The 18,215-nt window shown below is 39.2% G+C and overlaps 1 protein-coding gene across 6 annotated transcripts in view; it reads right to left on the bottom strand.

Moving 5' to 3' along the window:
• The window catches only part of PDE5A (phosphodiesterase 5A), a 131,479-nt gene that overhangs the window by 49,631 nt on the left and 63,633 nt on the right, over positions 1–18,215 (bottom strand). For 2 of the 6 annotated variants that reach the window (XM_068680596.1, XM_068680598.1), the window contains one exon: positions 119–701. In XM_068680596.1, coding sequence (XP_068536697.1) covers positions 119–701 — 583 coding nt within the window. Of the gene's footprint in view, positions 1–118; positions 702–13,217; positions 13,368–13,398; positions 13,570–14,087; positions 14,498–18,215 lie in introns of those variants that run through there. The other 4 variants (XM_068680595.1, XM_068680594.1, XM_068680597.1 and 1 more) reach the window with 4 other exon arrangements.

The following is an 18,215-nucleotide window of genomic DNA, read 5'->3' on the forward strand; positions in this document are numbered from 1 at the left end:
TTTAGTGTCAGGTTTGCCTCTAAGTCAACAAGGCTCCAAATAGATATGCTAAAATGACAAAATCACATCAGCTTTTTCTAGTTTCAAGATTTGTTCAAGATAGCTTTTCTTGGTTTACCTCATATGCATTTTTTATGTTCAGAGGCTGGCCGATAGCAGCCACATGGCCCACGATGCCCTTGTTCCACTCAAGGCGAATGCAGCTGTTTGAAGCTTCTTCTAGGGTGGAGCCTTCAGCCACATCAAACAGTCTGCTTACAAGAAACTTCTCATTAGAGCTATCCTCGCAGACCAAGAACAGGGAATAGCGATCAGCTGCTATAAGCTCATGGATATGTAGGAAAATTTTATGGCAAAGTGCTGTGACATCCAAATGACTAGAAATATCTTTCACAAGTTCTAAGAGCCTTGAGCACTGATCCCCTGCACTGGTCCCAATCCTTGGAGATTGCAGAGGCATCTGTTCCTTCTTTTCAGAGCCAGAGAGGAAGCTCACTGCTCCTACTGAGTCCTTGACAAAAATAGGCCGTAATGGTCTGTCAAATTCAGAAGCAGAGATTTTCCTTGCTGGCGTCCCAGAGTTGGTGGTCTCAGCACAGGCAGGCTGGTGACAAGCACAGGATTCACTCTGAGACTTGGTTCCCTCCTTGCAGACGGGGATGGTATGAACTCTCTCAGCAAACCATGCATTAACCATTTCTCTGTAAAACAAAAATAAAATGTAGTAAATCATATAAGTTAAAAATCTTTAGGAACTAACACATATTTGAAGAAAACACTACAAAGAGGATAACTTTAAACTTTTTCATACAGTGAACATGAGTGCACATTTAGAGTTCCACCTAGAGGAAATGCTTGAATAGGCCAGAGGAAGACTGCTTATTCTGTGGCTTTCAGAATACAGGAGGATCAAAAGTCTACACTATAATTTAGTGCTTGAAAAGTTCGGGTCCCTTCCATTCCTAAGATACGGAATTATTTATAAGATGTGTGTGTATATATATATATAAAATTCTGTGTGTGTGAAAACAAAGCTTTCTGTTTTAATTCTATTTTTCTAGACCATTTCTTAATGTTTTAAACGATAATTTTGAACTTCAATTCCATCAAAGCACCTGCAACCTCTCCTATTTTTATGTTGTTCTTATGTTGTTTGTCCACTGTTTTAAGTTAATTTTTCCTGCTGTTTCAGAACTTACGAAAAATGCTGTTTGAGTCAACATTCAAGCTTGGCTTAAAAACTGTCAGAAAGAAACACGAATATTTCTAATTCAAACCTCTTCAAAACAATGAAAACATGTTTTCATACCTCTCCCATTTAAGCTCCTTGAGGATGAAACTCATTGCCTAATTCAACCCAAAATAATGTTTTTGAAGTGTTTAAAAATTAATACTAAACTTTTAAAAATATATTTTAATGTTAAATCTCCAGAACTTCAATTATATCCTCCCTAAATGCAGCCTATCTTGAATTATCCATAAACACATACATAAAAAAAAAACCCTATACTTTCTTATCACTATAATATTCACTTGTCCAAAATCCTTTTTTTTTTTTTTTAAAAAAAAAAAAAAATCATTTACTCTATGCTGTGAGGAAACTTTGTCACATGATCTACTCTCAGAAGAAGTGCTTTTTCTGAATTACATAATGTTTGCCCTACAAACAGCAAATATCCTATTTAAACGTCTGATCTTTTGGAAGCCTTTCATGGTGGTCATATTTTAAATTTGGGATATTTTTTATTTGCTTAGCAGACCACAGGAATTTCAAGACTGAAGCTGAATGAAACCATGGAAATTAATCAGGGTAGTCAGCCTCTGATCAGTTACATGCATAAGTATAGTTGTTAATTGTTAATTCAGAGTAATATAACTGATTGAAATCTAAAATCCACCAGTACTATCTTTATTAAGAAGCAGTCCATAACAGGAGACTTATTTGTCTTATATCAGTTGTGAAAGTGTTCCTCAGCTTCTGCAATCACATACAATTTGGAGGCCTCAACTGTAGGAAAACATGCTATGAAAAACTGAATTCATTTAGGAAACAGTGTGTTTTGCTCACTTGAGCAAAAGAAAATCATGATGTTACCCACCCCACCTCTTTGTGAACTACTTAATAATTTAGCCCCCACCTCAAAAAAACGTTTTTTTTTTGGTTTTTGTTTTTTTTTTTTTGAGGCAGATCTCATTCAATACAGCACTATGAAACAAAGTCCTTCTTTTATTCACACCAGTGCAACTCCAAATAAGTAGGTAGACTATTTTTTTTTTCCCTCATCATCACGCAAAACTTTACACATATGGGTAATATCATTCACAGCCTCACTGACCTTCAAGGCTGAATGGTCAATGTGGTCACACATCACGTGTGTGATGCACATCTGTGAATCTTCTGAAGATGAGAGTCTTGAGTTGTAAGGGTCTTTGTCCAAAACCACTGAATGAAATGTTGGACACAGTTAAGGCGGTGGGAGTTTTGCCTCAGAGTTCCACCGAGCTAGGATTTCATTCCTTGTTTTTACATTTTCCATGAAGCTCCTGGAACAGCGCTTACCGTAGCAGTAATGTACCTCAGTCAACATCTATTATAAATTTCCCAGCAATACAAAGCTAGTCCAATTACTGGAAACATGGTGCCAGAGAACACAATGAAATTCCATTGTTATTCTGAAAGGGTTTTGGTTCATTGCTTAGCTACTTATTAGTAAAGGAAGTAAACTCTGCTTTTTAAGTATAAAAGCTACCAGTTATCCTTCTGGATTACAGCAGCAGTGTATACTTTTTGTGAAGTCATCTCATCCAAATACTTCATGCAGTGAAAAAACATAAAGAGCAATTAATGTATTATTAAGACTATGATTTTAACAAGATTATTTGATAGTACTTAATCAGCATAAATACCAGATGTGGGAGTTTTGACCATGTATTGTTGAAATATGTAATATAATTTGCACAGGGCAAAATCACACTTGCAAAAGCTGTTTCAGTGAGAGCCAAAATAAGAATCTAGCAACTGATAACGTTTGGATTTTTCATTTTAAAATTGAATGAGAAAGCAGAATAAAAAATAGTAATGAAAATGACCAAAAATATCCTTAAGAAAGAGAACAAAACGCAAAATTTTTTTTAGGTAAGCACAGTACAACTTCTAAAATCAATGCTTATAACTTGTCATCATATGTGCTTTTTATTTGGGTTCTTTTTGGTTTTGACATTAATCTCAACAGAATCAATTACTTGGAAATTTTATTTTTTTTTCTAAACAAAATTGAGCATCTAGCACTAAAGCTTCAGAGACAAACCTGAAAACATGAGCTGTGTGCATGTAAAGTCTCAGACACAGAAAAGTAAATAGAGAATGATCAATAGTTTGAAAAGAGGGCTTGTGAGCTGAGCTAGTTTCACATTTGTGCATGCTGACTTGATTTTTGAACGTAGAGGACTGGCATCCGTGTAAAATAAGATTTAAAAGAGACTGTAATAACATATAACCGGACGGAAGCTTTTTTCAACTAGCTAGCAATTAGGTACAGTGATTTGTCTAGGCACGTTTGGAAATGGATCGGTGTGAACCTGTACTATTGCTGAATGACAGCAATTTTAGAGTAATCTGATTTTCTGCTTATTTACACTTGAGGAAGTGAGAATATAAAATGCTACCATTTTGGTTAACTCTGTACACTGAATTTACATAGGTGGGTATGTTGATACAAGACATAAGGCAGAAAAAGATTCAGGTCTCCCTTATGGACAAAACAAAAGCTAAAGCAGATATTTAGTTTATCATTTGAAACTTGCCTTTTTACTACTACTTTACTTTTGTGTAATGATGTCCTCTGGCTTTAACAGTGGAGTAATAATAATCAGTAAGAACAATACATGCTGAATTCTAATACCACTCCTCACGCTGTGGCTATGAAATAAGTAAAAAGCCAAAAAGGTAAAAACTATGTAAAATAAGCTTTCTAATGTTTCTCTATCTGCTGGAGGTTGTTGAGGGATGTGGAACATAACTGTAAAGCCTTTCCAATGAAAGTAATTACATTTCTTTAATAAGGACTGACTACTTGTTAGCTGTCTGCATTACTTATACAATGCTTTGACATTGAACAGAACTGTATGTGAAGCTGCATAATTACAAGCAACATATTCCTCTCCCCCTTAATGTCCCTTAGATGATGGTCCAATAAATTGCCAACACAGTATGAAATTTCCAAACAGCTCTGTAGGTTCACAACAACACCAAAAAAATCCTTAGCTATACATTTTAAAGCATGGTTTTCAACTTCAAACCATTTAGGCATTTTAGTTTAGGCAACAGGAAAGCTGCTCAAATTCAGCTGGAATAAGAACAGTGTTCACTGACCTTTACTGAATGCCTCTTCTAACAAGGAAACTATTTAGCTCGTTTTACTCATACAGTTATGGGTGGAAGAACTAGCATTTCACATTAACTGGCATATTCTAGCTCTATTTGAAATCTATGAGATGAAGTCTTGACGTACATTTGCTCGTTGACTTTCTATCCTATTTAACAATGTATGACAAATATTATTACAAACAACTATTTTCTCAGCATGGGGCTAGCTCAAGGTATCTGACACCAGACACATACCAAACCACAGGTAAGTGACTGGAAATTAGTAACAAGTGCTAAATGTGACTAAGATGTGGTTTTGAAAGGACTACGTGAAGAAACAAACACTTGTGACCACTCTATTCATACGAGTAGCCTTCAGTAAGCACTGGCATTGTTAAGAGCTGACAGTAAGGACCAGGCCCTTGCAAAAATTATGTTAAGGCGAAAATAAGTTTAGAAATTACAGCAGTGTGTTAAACAGGAGCAGATACTGATTCATAGTGATCTACACAGATAGTTAAAACCAATGCAATGTTTCCATCACAGCAAAGCTTTTCAGTCACTGCAGGTTAGGGAGATACAGACATCTGCACTCATTCCTCATGTGCTGCACACATCCTTCTTTGCACTATGATCTTTTACTGCGCTGTGAGCTTCCACCTGAGAAAGCTATGATTTATTCCAGAGTTCATAAGCATGACTGTGAAGTAGCCATTCTTTAGTCACTTCTTTCCGTCTTTCCTCTCAACTTCAAAGGATCACGATAATAGTGACTGCTGAATTTGGCAGGTGATCTCATCAGCAGATGATAAAATTTGAGAGGAATTTTCAAGAGGGAATGAGAAGTAGATAAAAATACAAATGAAGATAAAACATTTTAAGGAAAAAGATTGTGTGATCCTCTTTGTAACCACTTGTATCCAACTACACACTTATTATCAGCATCGCATTATCACTCAGGAACTTTAGAAGAGCTAAGACTCTTTGGCCCTGGTGTGTTAAAGATTGTACAGGAAGTAGAACCATCCTTGAAGCAAGAGGTTTGCAATTTGAATAGGCAACAAAAATAGAAAAATCAGTGGTTGAGAAAACATAGGCACAAGGAAGAGACAGGGTTTGAGACAGTTCAAGCAGTTATACCTCAAAAGAACCTCAGCTTGATTTTCTGTGCCTTACTTATCAAAATATGCTGACCTGACACTAATTACTATTCTACTCACACACCGGGAACGTTAAATAATTTATTGCGCCCATCTTTGTGTCCTTGAGATTATCTTCAGAATGCACCACATACTTCTCAAAAAAAAAAAAACAAAAAAAAAAACGGGGGGGAGGGGCCGCAAAAAAAAACCACAAAACCACTTGGTGAAGATGTTTAAAGAGTAACAGCGAAATTATAGTTGCTTTGCTCACACATTCATATATGTAAGACCATACTCGTGTGACAATTCAGTGAGCATTTAAAATCTTTGGACAAAATCTGCAAAAACAGAGCACAAAAATATTACTGAGAGGCAACTATGATAGTACGCTGCATCCTACTCATCTTGCACTGAGATAGGTAGTAATTACAGTACCATGAAAGTAACAGATGTTGAATGGATTTTAGTGAAACAACAAATAATTTCCCATACATTTCCTCTGTTGCTCATAAATTGTTCAAGTATACAACATGCAATATTTCAGCAGTTGTGTAGGATGTTTTGCTAGCTTTTCATTTAAACTAGCAGTTACTGATAATACACTTCAAGAGAGGGATTCAATCCAAACTTGCCTACTACAGAATGGTAGCTTCTGAGTATCCAAATTCCTGTGGCCTAATCCTGCTAGTGTTGAAGTCAACAATATTTCAAGCCGAGCCTGATATCTATTTCTCAATTTCTTTCCTTAATATAACCACTAGGTGTCTTCAAATTTCTTTCCTGTGTCTTGACATAAATTAGATATAGAAATGACTTAACGGGTTAACAAATTGAAATCCATTCAATTTTAACAAATGAGCATGAAATTCACAACAAGCATCTTGGATATTCAACTTGCCTTCCCATTTTCTTTCTAGTACATCCTATTTCACAATCATGTTTGAAGTGGTTTTGTTTCCTTTCTAGCTATGGAAAGATTTAAATAAACTGTTCAAGACCTCATTAAATGGAAATACTAAAAATAACTGTAAAAGTATGTTTACACATGAACTAAAAAAAAAAGACAAAGACAGTAACTGCTTTTCCTTAAACCCTTGTCCACTTATAGTTACTAGAGATGCTATTCCTATGTGGTAGGCAAATAATTTGTGAAGACAAAATATGACTTAAAGTTGATGTCAATTTTTGGGCACAACTTGGTTAAATATATAAACTTACACTTAACATTAAACATGTAAGTTGTCCGATGGATTTCAATTTGAATACAAATCCAAATGAAAAATTCTGATTCTGGACTCAAATCATGGTCATGAAAGAGTAAATTAACTTTTCTAACTATGAAATAATATAAATCTTGTCTGATGCTCATATTATTTTTAAAATAGGAGGCAGAGGTCAATTTATTATTTGAAGCAAAACTATTAGAAATGGGAAACTCATTATCAGACTGTTCTAAGCTATTTTCACATTTTCTTTAAGAAAACTGCAAGCCTAACTTTAACAAGAGCTGTCTTCCCTAAAATGGGCTTTCTTTTCACAGTATAAAGAAAGACACAGTAAATCCTATGAGATTGAAGGTCAAATTCTAAAACATGACCTTTTAGTTCTCCTCCAAATGTTTACTTCTCATTCCAGGCTCAAAAAATCGTAAAAATAACCATGGATCTAATTATTTTGTTGTGGAAAGCAATAGCACAATGCCAGTGGCTTTGGTGAATGACTGATTAAAAGTTAAGCGTACACCTGCCTGGAGACTTCCCATAAATCTTAGGCACTGGTTCAGTTCCACTTAAAGTCCCAAAATAGGGGTTGAGTAGGACTTAAGTGGTGCAGAGGCTTTGGGCTGGCCCTCTGTGCTGGGGTGAGTTCACCATAATGCACAAATAAATGGGAAAATATATATCTTTTACCAAGCAAATATATTTTGTGGCTATATTTTCAGTGCCAGACCTAATGTGAAATTACAACCATTGAGTAATTCACAAGGGCCATTTAAGCAGGGTTTCTTTTCTGGCACTTTGTAAATAGCTCCTTTTGTATTTAATGCTGTCCCCCACCCCCCCTTTTTTTTTAAAAAAAAAAGAAAAAAGTAAATCTCATAAATCAAGAAGCATTCCATATAAACATACATGTTTCTTTCCAGTAAGGAAAATAAAGACTTGTATTTTGTGATTTTATTAATTATATTTCATAGAATCATAGAATATCCTGAGTTGGAAGGGACCCTTAAGGATCATCAAGTCCAACTCTTGACACCGCACAGGTCTACCCAAAAGTTCAGACCATGTGACTAAGTGCACAGTCCAATCTCTTCTTAAATTCAGACAGACATTTATTTATGACAAAAGCAAAATGCCTCCTCTTTAATGCTGAAAATGAAAATAGGTTGTTGCATATTAGTTCAAGTCAAGAATGTATTGTCTAAACTGGCTTTGTTTCTTACTCTGGATCATATATTCTCCATACAGCGCAACTTTAATCTAACATTTGAATAAACATGAATATAGGCTATGATATTTAAATGTACTTTCTTTGATCTGATGACATCACAGGTGAAGTGTCATGGATTTTATCCTTGTGCTTGTTAGCTAGCAAAATTTCTACACCCTAAAAGCCTCCCTTCAGCTTCAAAATCAGATTGATGTGGTGTTTTCATTTTACATCCGTAGTCTTTATACTAATCCTGCGCAAAGACATGAATTTCCTCCTCATGTAAGCAGCTGGCAATTGTGAAGATTCAATAGATACCCAACATAAAAGTTTCATGAACTTTTACAATTCTAAAAATAAAATAAAAGTGTCTAACTTCCCTGTCTCCCACAAGGGCAACATATACCTCAACTCCACTTTCTTTCCCATTGCCATAAATTCAGACCCTGTTCTCTAAATTCATCCTATTAAGAGCAACAAGAACAGAAATGAATTTCAAACACCTATTGGTATTTGCACAAGCACTGTAATACAATACTAAAGTTACCCTGAACCCAAAGAAGGCAGGAAGATGTTAACCATAGTCCATCTTATTTTTTACCTGGCCGCTAAGGTTCACCAATAGTATTTTAGTTAATGTGCTGACACACCTATTTGTTTCTTGATTGCCTAAGGCAAACAGTAAGTACTAAAAACTTGTTCTCCTTGCAGATGCTCAGTACTATCTGCTGACTAGTTTACCTTCATGCCAAAGCTTCTGTGTAGTTCAGCTTATAGCTTTTTGGGAATTAAAGATAGAAATCACTTACTAGTCATTTATAAGTGTTTCTCAAATGATATTTTCTTCAGTCTCCAGTATTTGCTGTTTTAAGCATTGTTTCCAAAATACTCAGGCACAGACCTAATTTTATTTCCAAGAATAAATGCCAAACATACTTAATCACATTTACAACTTCATTAATGTGGATAACATTCAAAAAGCATTCAGGATGGTAAGAAATCAGGAGATTAAAATATTTTGGGATGTACTTTGCAGTTGTCAAGAAAGGCAAAAGGATATAGAGATTATTTATAAATGAAATAACTATGGAGATTGTAAGACCTACAAGAAGACTTTCCAAGATTTCATAGAAATCTTTTTTTTTTTTTTCCCTGTATTCCTTGCTCAGAAAAAGTTCTGTTAATAGCTAATAAAAGTAAGTGGGAAAAAACATTCACATCCCTGCATTAACACCACTGCTTCCTGTGGTTTTCTAGACATGGTCCAAAGAATCAGTGGGTATGCCATCCACTTGTAAATGCTTCACATCAAGTAACTTAGAAAAGCAAATCTACTTTCAGCATACTTGAAAAATTTGCATAGAATTCTGTGCCTCCACTGGAAAGTTGTAAGAGGTCCTTCAATCACAGAAGTTTAAAAACCACTGCCTACTTACCATGGTCACATTAAGGATGGATATGGCTCATACTCTAAGGATTAGTATTTTTTCCATAATTATTATTATTTTTTTTTTTAAGAAAAGCTAGACCAAAACGCATTTCAGTGCAGAATATTTTATATTCTTCTGTCTTTTACAATCTGAATTTTCATACACTTGCTAAAAAAAAAAAAAAAAATCCTTTCAATTAGAAAAAAATAAGCACACATTACCAAACAAAGCAACGACATCCTTACAGATAATATTTATGAGATTAAACATAAATCGCCAGCTCAAAAGGAATGGCATTTTTGAAAAGCCCTCTAGACATGGAGACTAGAAGGCAAGTGTCCTAAGTACACCAGGCAGCACATTACAAACTGATTGTCCGCCAACCACCAAGAAGAAAAAACAACAACTGTACTCAAGTTATTTTCAAAGTAATAAATGTAATTGATATATTCAAATTGTGCAATCTCTGAATTCCAGCAAAGTGCAGGTTCCCAGTAAATGCCACTTCTGGAATCCTCAGTGAAGCACTATGAAGTACCATGCTGTTAAGGACATTTATTTTTCCAAAAACCACCCCACCTTAATTCATTTGTAAATATTCCCCAGCCCTGTTTAATAAACCAAGATGTATTTATAACAAAATAACCCTATTTCCAGTGAGAGACATACAAGGGTTGGTTTAATAATTTATATCTGTTGTGCCATACGTTTAGGAAGCCAGACAAAAACTGTCTGGAACAATGCAGATGTCTCTAACCAAGAAGAATTTTTACTTTGGTTGTTTTGGCAGCCTGCTGCTTGTGATCGCAAAGAGCACCAAAAGAGAATCCCTCTCATATCTGTAAGAGTAGGGACAAGCAGGAAGTTAGAAATACACAAGTATTCCACAGAGGGTTAAAATAAGTATGAAGTTTGAATGTGAAAATACAATAATTATTTTTATGGAAATATAGAATGATAGAACTTTAGGAAGACAAAAACGGCAACAGATTCAGTTGTAAATGCAGTACAGGTTTGTGACAATAACATCAAATTATACTTTAGAGCTTCTGAACATAAGCTATAAAGTGTCTGTAAACAACACTATGGGTAAACTCAAGGCAGTCTAAAATAAGTATTGTTTTGCTTGAAAACTCTTCTGCTTTCTGGGAAGCCAAAATATGATACGCAATGCTAAAACTTTGAAAGAGGAAAAATAACAAGAGGAGCTGAAACAAAAAGCAAGGAATAAAATATATTGCTTAGATGTAGTAGGAGCCAGGCATTTAGGAATTCTTGAACCCCTAAGTGTGCAGTAAGAAACCCTCCAGCCAGAAGGTCTGCCAACCAGCAGACTGAATCCCTAAGTGAACCAAATTTGTCTCCGATAAAACTTCACTGAGTGCTGGTGACATACTTCCCCTTTGTTGTTCTGCACTTTGATCAGCCTGTAGCACTTCATGGATAATAGCTATTTATATTATCTCCATATACTATTTGTCTCCCTGGTACAAAAGAAAGTAATAAATAACTGATTCTGTAGCTTCCTACTTATGGGATCACAGTTTATTCACATACTGTTAGGAGGGATAGATTTAAAGCTATTCATTTGTACATGCTTGTGGGATTGCAACCTTGTGCTGTGCAGGTGGAAGTCAATCATCCGAGCTTTATCGCAGGACTTGTCAGTGCACCTAGCCATCGGAGACTTGAGGGAGGCAGCAATGTGGCCTGCCTCCAGACACCGTCAGCCTCGAGGCTTTGCAGGATCAAAACACAAAGTATAAACCCTTTGGATATAATTATCTCCTGCAACACATTTTAGGGGTGAGGACAAAAGCAGTCATTAACCAGAGGACCTGCTGCCCTTTTCCCCAAGCATCCAGAGTGCCTACTGATGAGCCTATCAACTCTGCCAGTTGTCACACCCACACCATAAACAACAATTAATACAAACTAATAAAAGCAAATGTTTTCTTCTGAAGTGCCACCCTGTCAGAAAATGCGCAAGTTAAACGATGAAAACTGATACTAACATGAAACTGATGCATGCAAAATGAAAGTTATCACTTGCTCCAGGAATATAAGATACGACTCCCATACTTAATAAATAAATAAAAAACTGTAGCATAAGACCACCTAAAGTATTTATTTTATTAGTATTAATTAGACACCTAATTCTACAAACAATTTTTTTTGGAGGCAGAATTACCAGAACACTGCAAGAGTGAATTAATTACATAGAAATATAAATATAAAAATTAATGCCTAGCATAAAATGCAATTGCTAAATTAGGGTCTGACTCTAAGCCAATTATCATCAGTAGAAAGGGCTTGTATTACTCTGTAATAAGTGTTTTTGCTGGTGATCTGTTCCTGCATGCGAATATTTGAAGAACAGAGAGAGAAACTTTTGCCATTAGCAATTATGCCAAGTGATGAGGAGTAAAATATGCAAGATATGCCTCTGCTCTGTAAGATACCACGGTAACTAACTTTTGGTCAACTGCTTTCAGGACCTGTGAGGACTTACGCATATTATAAAAAAGAAAAAAACAAACAACAACAAAAAGATCAGCAGTAAATTAAGATTAGAAAATAGTAAAAACTAGCTCAGGGAGCACTGTTTTACATGACAGAATAAATCTAATGCTAATTAACCGAAACATTCACGGCATAGTCTGTTCAATGTACTGCTGTAGCACAAAGTTTCAACTAAAACAAAGCATAGCATTAAATGTTAGTGGGTTGTGTTTTTTTTTCCCTTTTTAAACTCCAAAATAGCACTATCATGTAGAACATTAAACCTTTTATCAGTTTTACAGGGTATCATTTCAGTGAATAAAACTTGAACCATACAATCAAATAACTCACAACTTGCCTAATCACATACAAGCTAACATATGAAAGAGGCATTCCTTATTAAATATTTATAGTTTGCTATTTAGACAGTAATGCAAAAAAAAAAAAAAAAGAAAAAAGAAAAAAGAAAAAAGGCACTCCATGCAAAACGACAGAGAAGATAGTTTTGAAACTAATACAATGTTTTCATCTCTATAAAACCATCACAATTACTGCCAAGCAACAACTCCAAGTCAACAGTTTTTCTGCAAAACCTCTAAACGCAGAGGCATTGCTGTCACAAAGACACGACTGGATTGCATTTGTGGAACTACTGCCTGCTTCAGAACTACTCAAACACAAAGCTGCCTCAGCGTAAGAAAAGAGACTAACCAAACCCCTCCATGGGGAAAACAAATCTGACACAGCGGTTACTATTAATTAGCATTCCTATTTGTTCAATAGGACTTCCAGTTTCCAAAGGAAGCGTGACAAGCTGGACTAATAAAATGCTACTTCTCAAAGCTGCTAACACCCTATTTCCTGGGCAAACAAGCAACCCTTCAGTTACATACCATGCACTAGTGTTCTGTAGAATATCAAAGTTAACCACTTCCATCAGCTATACCCATGCACAGACTTTTTTAAAAATTCAACATTTTAAAGACTTATTTAAAGGCATTTTTTATTACTTTTCTGCTAAGGAAGAAGCAGCAGAGGAGAGGGGGATTGCATGACAGATGGTCACAAGAAAGCAGGTGACCCCCAAAGCCTTCTGGCTTGCTGCGAGTCAATTATTAATGGGGATTTCTCTTCTTACCGCCCCATCCCATGCAGAGAAGAGCAGCAAGTCTCATTCAGAATGCAGCCATCCCTGCTAAGTGACTTGGGAAAGAAGTAAATCAGCAGCAGTGAGCAGATGGAGAGGAGAGGAGAGGAGAGGAAAGGAGAGGAGAGGAGAGGAGAGGAGAGGAGAGGAGAGCCCGCGGAGGTGGTGTGTCCAAGGACCAAACCACAGGACTTACTAACCCGAGCTCTCCACTGAGATATACCGTGGGAGCCGCAGACCGCCTGTGCTCAGCATCCCCACTGCTTTGTTTATCGGAAAATATTCAAAATGGAAACCTGACTCCACTTCTAAAAATAGCTGAATTTACTCAGTTTCAACTCGAAGTCCCACTGGTGAAGTGTGACAACGGTGAGCAAATACCTCGTCTTATCTCCAAAGGGCAGCATGTCAGTCCAGGGGGGAAAGCCCAGACGAGCTCTTCGGACCTTTACATTAGCTCTTGGCAAAAACCAAACCCGCCGAAGGACGGGAAGCGCGGAGCAGCCGCCCCCGGGCGCAGGGGAACTCGCAGCCGCTGCCTGCCCTGCGCCGCAGCCCGGCTCCGCGCTGCCCCCTGCCGGCCACCACGGCCGCAGAACGGCGAGCCCCAATCCCAATCCCAGCCCCAATCCCAATCCCAGCCGGTCTCGGCCCCTAAACCTAAAGAGCCAGGGGCTCGGCTGCGCTCTTTAAGGACAGTCCCAGTGTGGGGGTGACAAGTTGCGCCTCGCTGCCCCTCCCGGCCGGCCGGCATCACCCAGCGCCTCGCCGCGCTTCCCTCGGGCCGGCGGGGCCGGGCAGGGAGCAGCCCGCTGCCTGCTGCTCGGGGGCTGCTGGGGGGCGAGGGCAGCCTCCGAGGGGCGAGGACAGCCCCCGAGGGACGAGGACAGCCCCCCAGGGGAGCCTGTCCCGGAGCCGCCGCCGGCTGCTTTCGGTCTTTGCTCTTTTCGAGGGTGGGGGTGGGGGAACGGCTTTTTGCTTTCCTTCGGGGGACAGCGAAGGAGAAGCGAGGAGCGCCCTTTCGCCGCCGAGGAAGGCTCTGCCTCCGCCCGCCGCCTCGCCAGCCTTACCTTGTGGCTTTCCTAACAAAGTAGGAGCGGGCGAAGTCGCAGTGATCGTCCAGCCACGCTTCCACCGCTTCCTGCTCCGGCGGGGGGCGGCAGCTGCGCTCCATGCTCCGCTCCCACAGCCCTGCCCGCTCCCTCCGACCCCCTTCGGCGCCGCCCGACCTCCTCCGGCCGGGGGCCGCCCCCGCCCGGCGCCCAGGTGCTCGCCCGAAGCGGGCGGGAGGAAGCCCCGGCCCCGCCGCCGCACCTCAGCGCATCCCCGGCCCGCGGCGGGCAGGCGGCTCCACCTCCCGCAGCGCCCCCGCCCTGCTCGGCACGGCTCTGCCCGGCTCGGCACGGCTCGGCTCGGCCGCTCAGCCCCGCCGCAGGGCACCGGCAGCAGCCCCCCGGCCCCGCCGCCCCCGCTGCTCGGCGCTGAGGAGGGCGGCGGCAGGAGGAGGCGTCCTCCGGGTGCTGCTTGGCCGGGGCAGGGAGAAACCCCAAAGCGATGAAGAAGGGAATTGTTCGCCTGCCGAGGGAACACCTCCCCGCCTTCGGTTATTTGCCCTTCAAGGTGTGGCCTGGCGAAGCCCGCTTAGAGAAAGCGGTGAAATCGGGAGGCTCCGTGGAGTGATTCACGGTCGGGTGTCGATATAAGCCCTGGCTTTTCGATCCTTCTTGCCTCCAGCGAGGCTTTTAAGTTCTCTTTAGACACTCAATGAACGCAGCCTCGCTCTGAAGATGCTCCAGACTCACAGCTACTTTTTTTTTTCCCCCTCTGATATTAGCAGGATTGAAAGTCTGGGTTAGTGCTGAGCATCACTTTCCTGTACTGTAGTTCCACTTTATCATGTGCACGCTTTTACAATCATTTACCGCATTCCCAAAAAACCTTACATGAAGTATGATGCACAGGCATAGTTTCCTGTGTCATCACATACAATATCTTTGGAGGTTGGTATCAGTAACAAGTAGCAGCAGGTTTCTGTGGAAAGGGATATACAAGGTCTTTAAAATAATTCTCCTGTATGATAAACTGAGAAAGGTAATAGAAAGTAAAGGGTTTTCTGCCCCTCTTAAAGCCTTTCAGTGTATGCAGGGTGCTCAGACATATAGCATGCATCCCCGCACACCTTTGTGATTTTTGGCAGTGCACGTAGAGACTCGCCTCCAGCCCCGGCAGGAGAGGGGGATTCTGCAGCATGAGCAGAGGCAGCGGCAGGAGCTTCACGGCAAAGGGATTAAGAGCCTGTCCCTGAGCTTGGGGGAATTTTTTTCCTTCTGTGTCTTTGTGTAACATCTGTCTTTTGGCTTCAAGAGTTTGTGTAATACGAGCGCATAGCAAGGGAAGGTTTACATCAACATAACTCTGTTGTACAAGGAATCTCAGGAGAAATGTTCACGGTGACCAAAGAGCAAGATGTGAAGATAAACTGGTCAAGACATGCCACAGGAGTCAAGCCACTAGTCCAGGCAAAGAGAAATCTTTCAACAGGGAAATTCAGAATTATCAGGCAAACCACATAAAGAGACAACACAGCAATAAATGAAGTTGATGTTTAGTGTCAAAACCTGGAAAGTATGGTATGTTAGAAAAAAGAAGATAAACCTGCCCTGGAACTCGTAGATTTCTAAATTAACTGTTTCAGTCAGGAAAAGACTTTTGAGGCTACACTAGACATGGCAATAAAAACTTCTAAGCTGGGCAAAGCTTTCAGAAAACAACACTATGTTAGAATGCTTAAGAAATACAAGAGAAATGTAAAATACAGAATTATAAAATGCAGATTCCATAAATATCAACAAGCAGTTCCCAGAATATCTCATAATGGTTCCTTAGTACTGCTCATCCCATCTCAAAGCACAATTGCAGAATTATCAGAGGTGGTCTAGATGGGAAAGCTAGGAATAAGCAAACAGATGGAAATCTCTCTTCTGTAAGGAGACAGGAGATTGTTTACAAAAGGATGAATGCAAATATATAATTTGATTACTGGTATTTAAAATAGAATAGGATTTTCTCTCTGTCTCATAGGAGAATAACAAGGTAATGGTCAATGATATTATGTCAGCTGCAATATGTACCATCTCAATTCGTATAATTAGGAGGAGCACTAATAGAAATAAGCATGTTTACTGTAGTAGCATTCAGTAAAGCCCAGTCAAGAACAGATATGTGTTGTACTGAGCCCCGTAAACAACAACACTGAAGTCTAGGCTGGCTGAGAAGTAAGTGTACAGCATCCCTGTTCATGCCACAAGGTCCTGGGACCCTGTAGGGTGAAGCTGCCTGGACTGTGGATAGCTGCCCAGGCTGGGGGAGCATGTATGTGACTTTGTACTAAAGGAGCTGGGCAGGACAGCAGCACCCTGCGCTTTGCTCAGGGTTGATGGCCTCTCCATTATCCATCCTACAGATAAGAATCAGTAAAGCTGATGCAGATGGTTGTCTTCCTGTGAATTCTGTGGTAAAACATCAGTTCAACAGACTAAAGAATAGCATAGTCTTTCCCAAAAGAAACAAAAATGGAATGGTTGGGGGGAAAAAAAAGGATACTTTCTCCATACCCAATGAATTTTCATGAATAATAATGAACATGCTGTTTTCATTTTTAAGGTGACGGGACAGGGTGAAGGCCAAACATAACAGAGAAGTGAATGGTAAAATTGGAAAAAGTCTTGCATGGTTTTGGCTTCAAAAGTGCTGTGAAAAAGCTCCATGTATCTTAACTCACACCCAGCTTTCCAGTTTGTTTCCAGAACTTGGATGACAGAACTGATGTGCGGTAGCTGTAAACATGAAAAGGATTTGTGGTAATGACACACAAATAAATATGTCCGGTTCAAGTTTAAAAGCTACTTGTGGCAAGGCAGGGTGCTTGTGAGCTCAGTATAGAAACCAGAATGCTTTTCCTGCACAAGGCCTTTCTATAGCGGGACCGGCTGAAAGAAAAGCTTTTTAGCTGAAGTCTTTGTTTGTATATTTTGCAAATAGTGTAGCATAAGGAGATAAGGAAGATGGGATTTTTTTTGGTATGTGCAAGGCACATAAATCAGAGATGCTGCTAACTCACGATCAGATGTAAGAACAAGTATTTATACAGAACAAATAAGTTTGTAATCAGAGAATTATTTCTAAAATATTTATGCTGAAAGAACTCTTTATTTATTTAAACATATTAGAAACTCATTTATTTCTATAACATTCCCCTTTAAAATGGAAGAAAATAAGGTTTCTAATGTCACCATGGTTGACTTATTTGTCTGACTTACTCATTAGATGAATTGGAGCAACATTTAGCATTGCTAAGAAGTGGGAATTGGCTGTCTTTCTACCATCCCTTAAATCTGGAAAACAGTTGGACCTTTCTGGCTCCTAAAACAAGTTTAGGACTGTACTAAATTGCCAGTGAGGCTAGAATATGGTAAGGTAGAGGAATCTATCCTACTTCTTTATTTGCCAGCACTCTTACACACACATGCAAACACGCACGCAGTGGAAGAAGCCTAATATTACTAAAGCAAGTTTCCATTTCCCTCCCATTACTTAAGTTGTATGAAGAGGATAAAATAGCAACCAAAATCTAATTCATTTAAAATCTAATTGTTACTTCAGTGATGAAAACACTAAATCATGAGAATGTCTTATCAGCTCCTTCTCTCAGTCCTTTCAAAATAATTACTGGAAATGCTTCCGAAATAAACATAGTTTTGCAGAGCTGCTCACTCATTGCATAACCTGCCTTCTCCTCTGGGATACCATTGCATATGTCCTACAGGAAGCCATGTAAAATAGTAGCTTCCTCCTATTTTGATTTGAATGTGATTGAGCATTTGCGTCAATCAAAGTACCATGCAAAATTGCTGTTAACCTCAGGAAAGCAGTGGCTTTGCAAACTTGTTTGTAATACACAGACATTTGTCTGGAAAATACTGTCTAACTTCATCTTAAAATTAGGAATTTGAGTTTAACATATTAGCATTTAATATGTTAGTTGACCAGTGTGCTCAGATTTTAACCTCTCCTACTTTCTGTTGAAAGTCTCAGAATAAATTCGAAGACTGTTACCAAGTTTCTCTCTTTTCCCCAGCTTTCTCTCCTTTCAGCTAAGTAGTGCCAGTTATTTCCATTCTTCCTTGAATGGCACATTT

This window comes from Anas acuta, chromosome 4, assembly GCF_963932015.1.
Source record: "Anas acuta chromosome 4, bAnaAcu1.1, whole genome shotgun sequence".
NCBI classification, from domain to species: domain Eukaryota; kingdom Metazoa; phylum Chordata; class Aves; order Anseriformes; family Anatidae; genus Anas; species Anas acuta.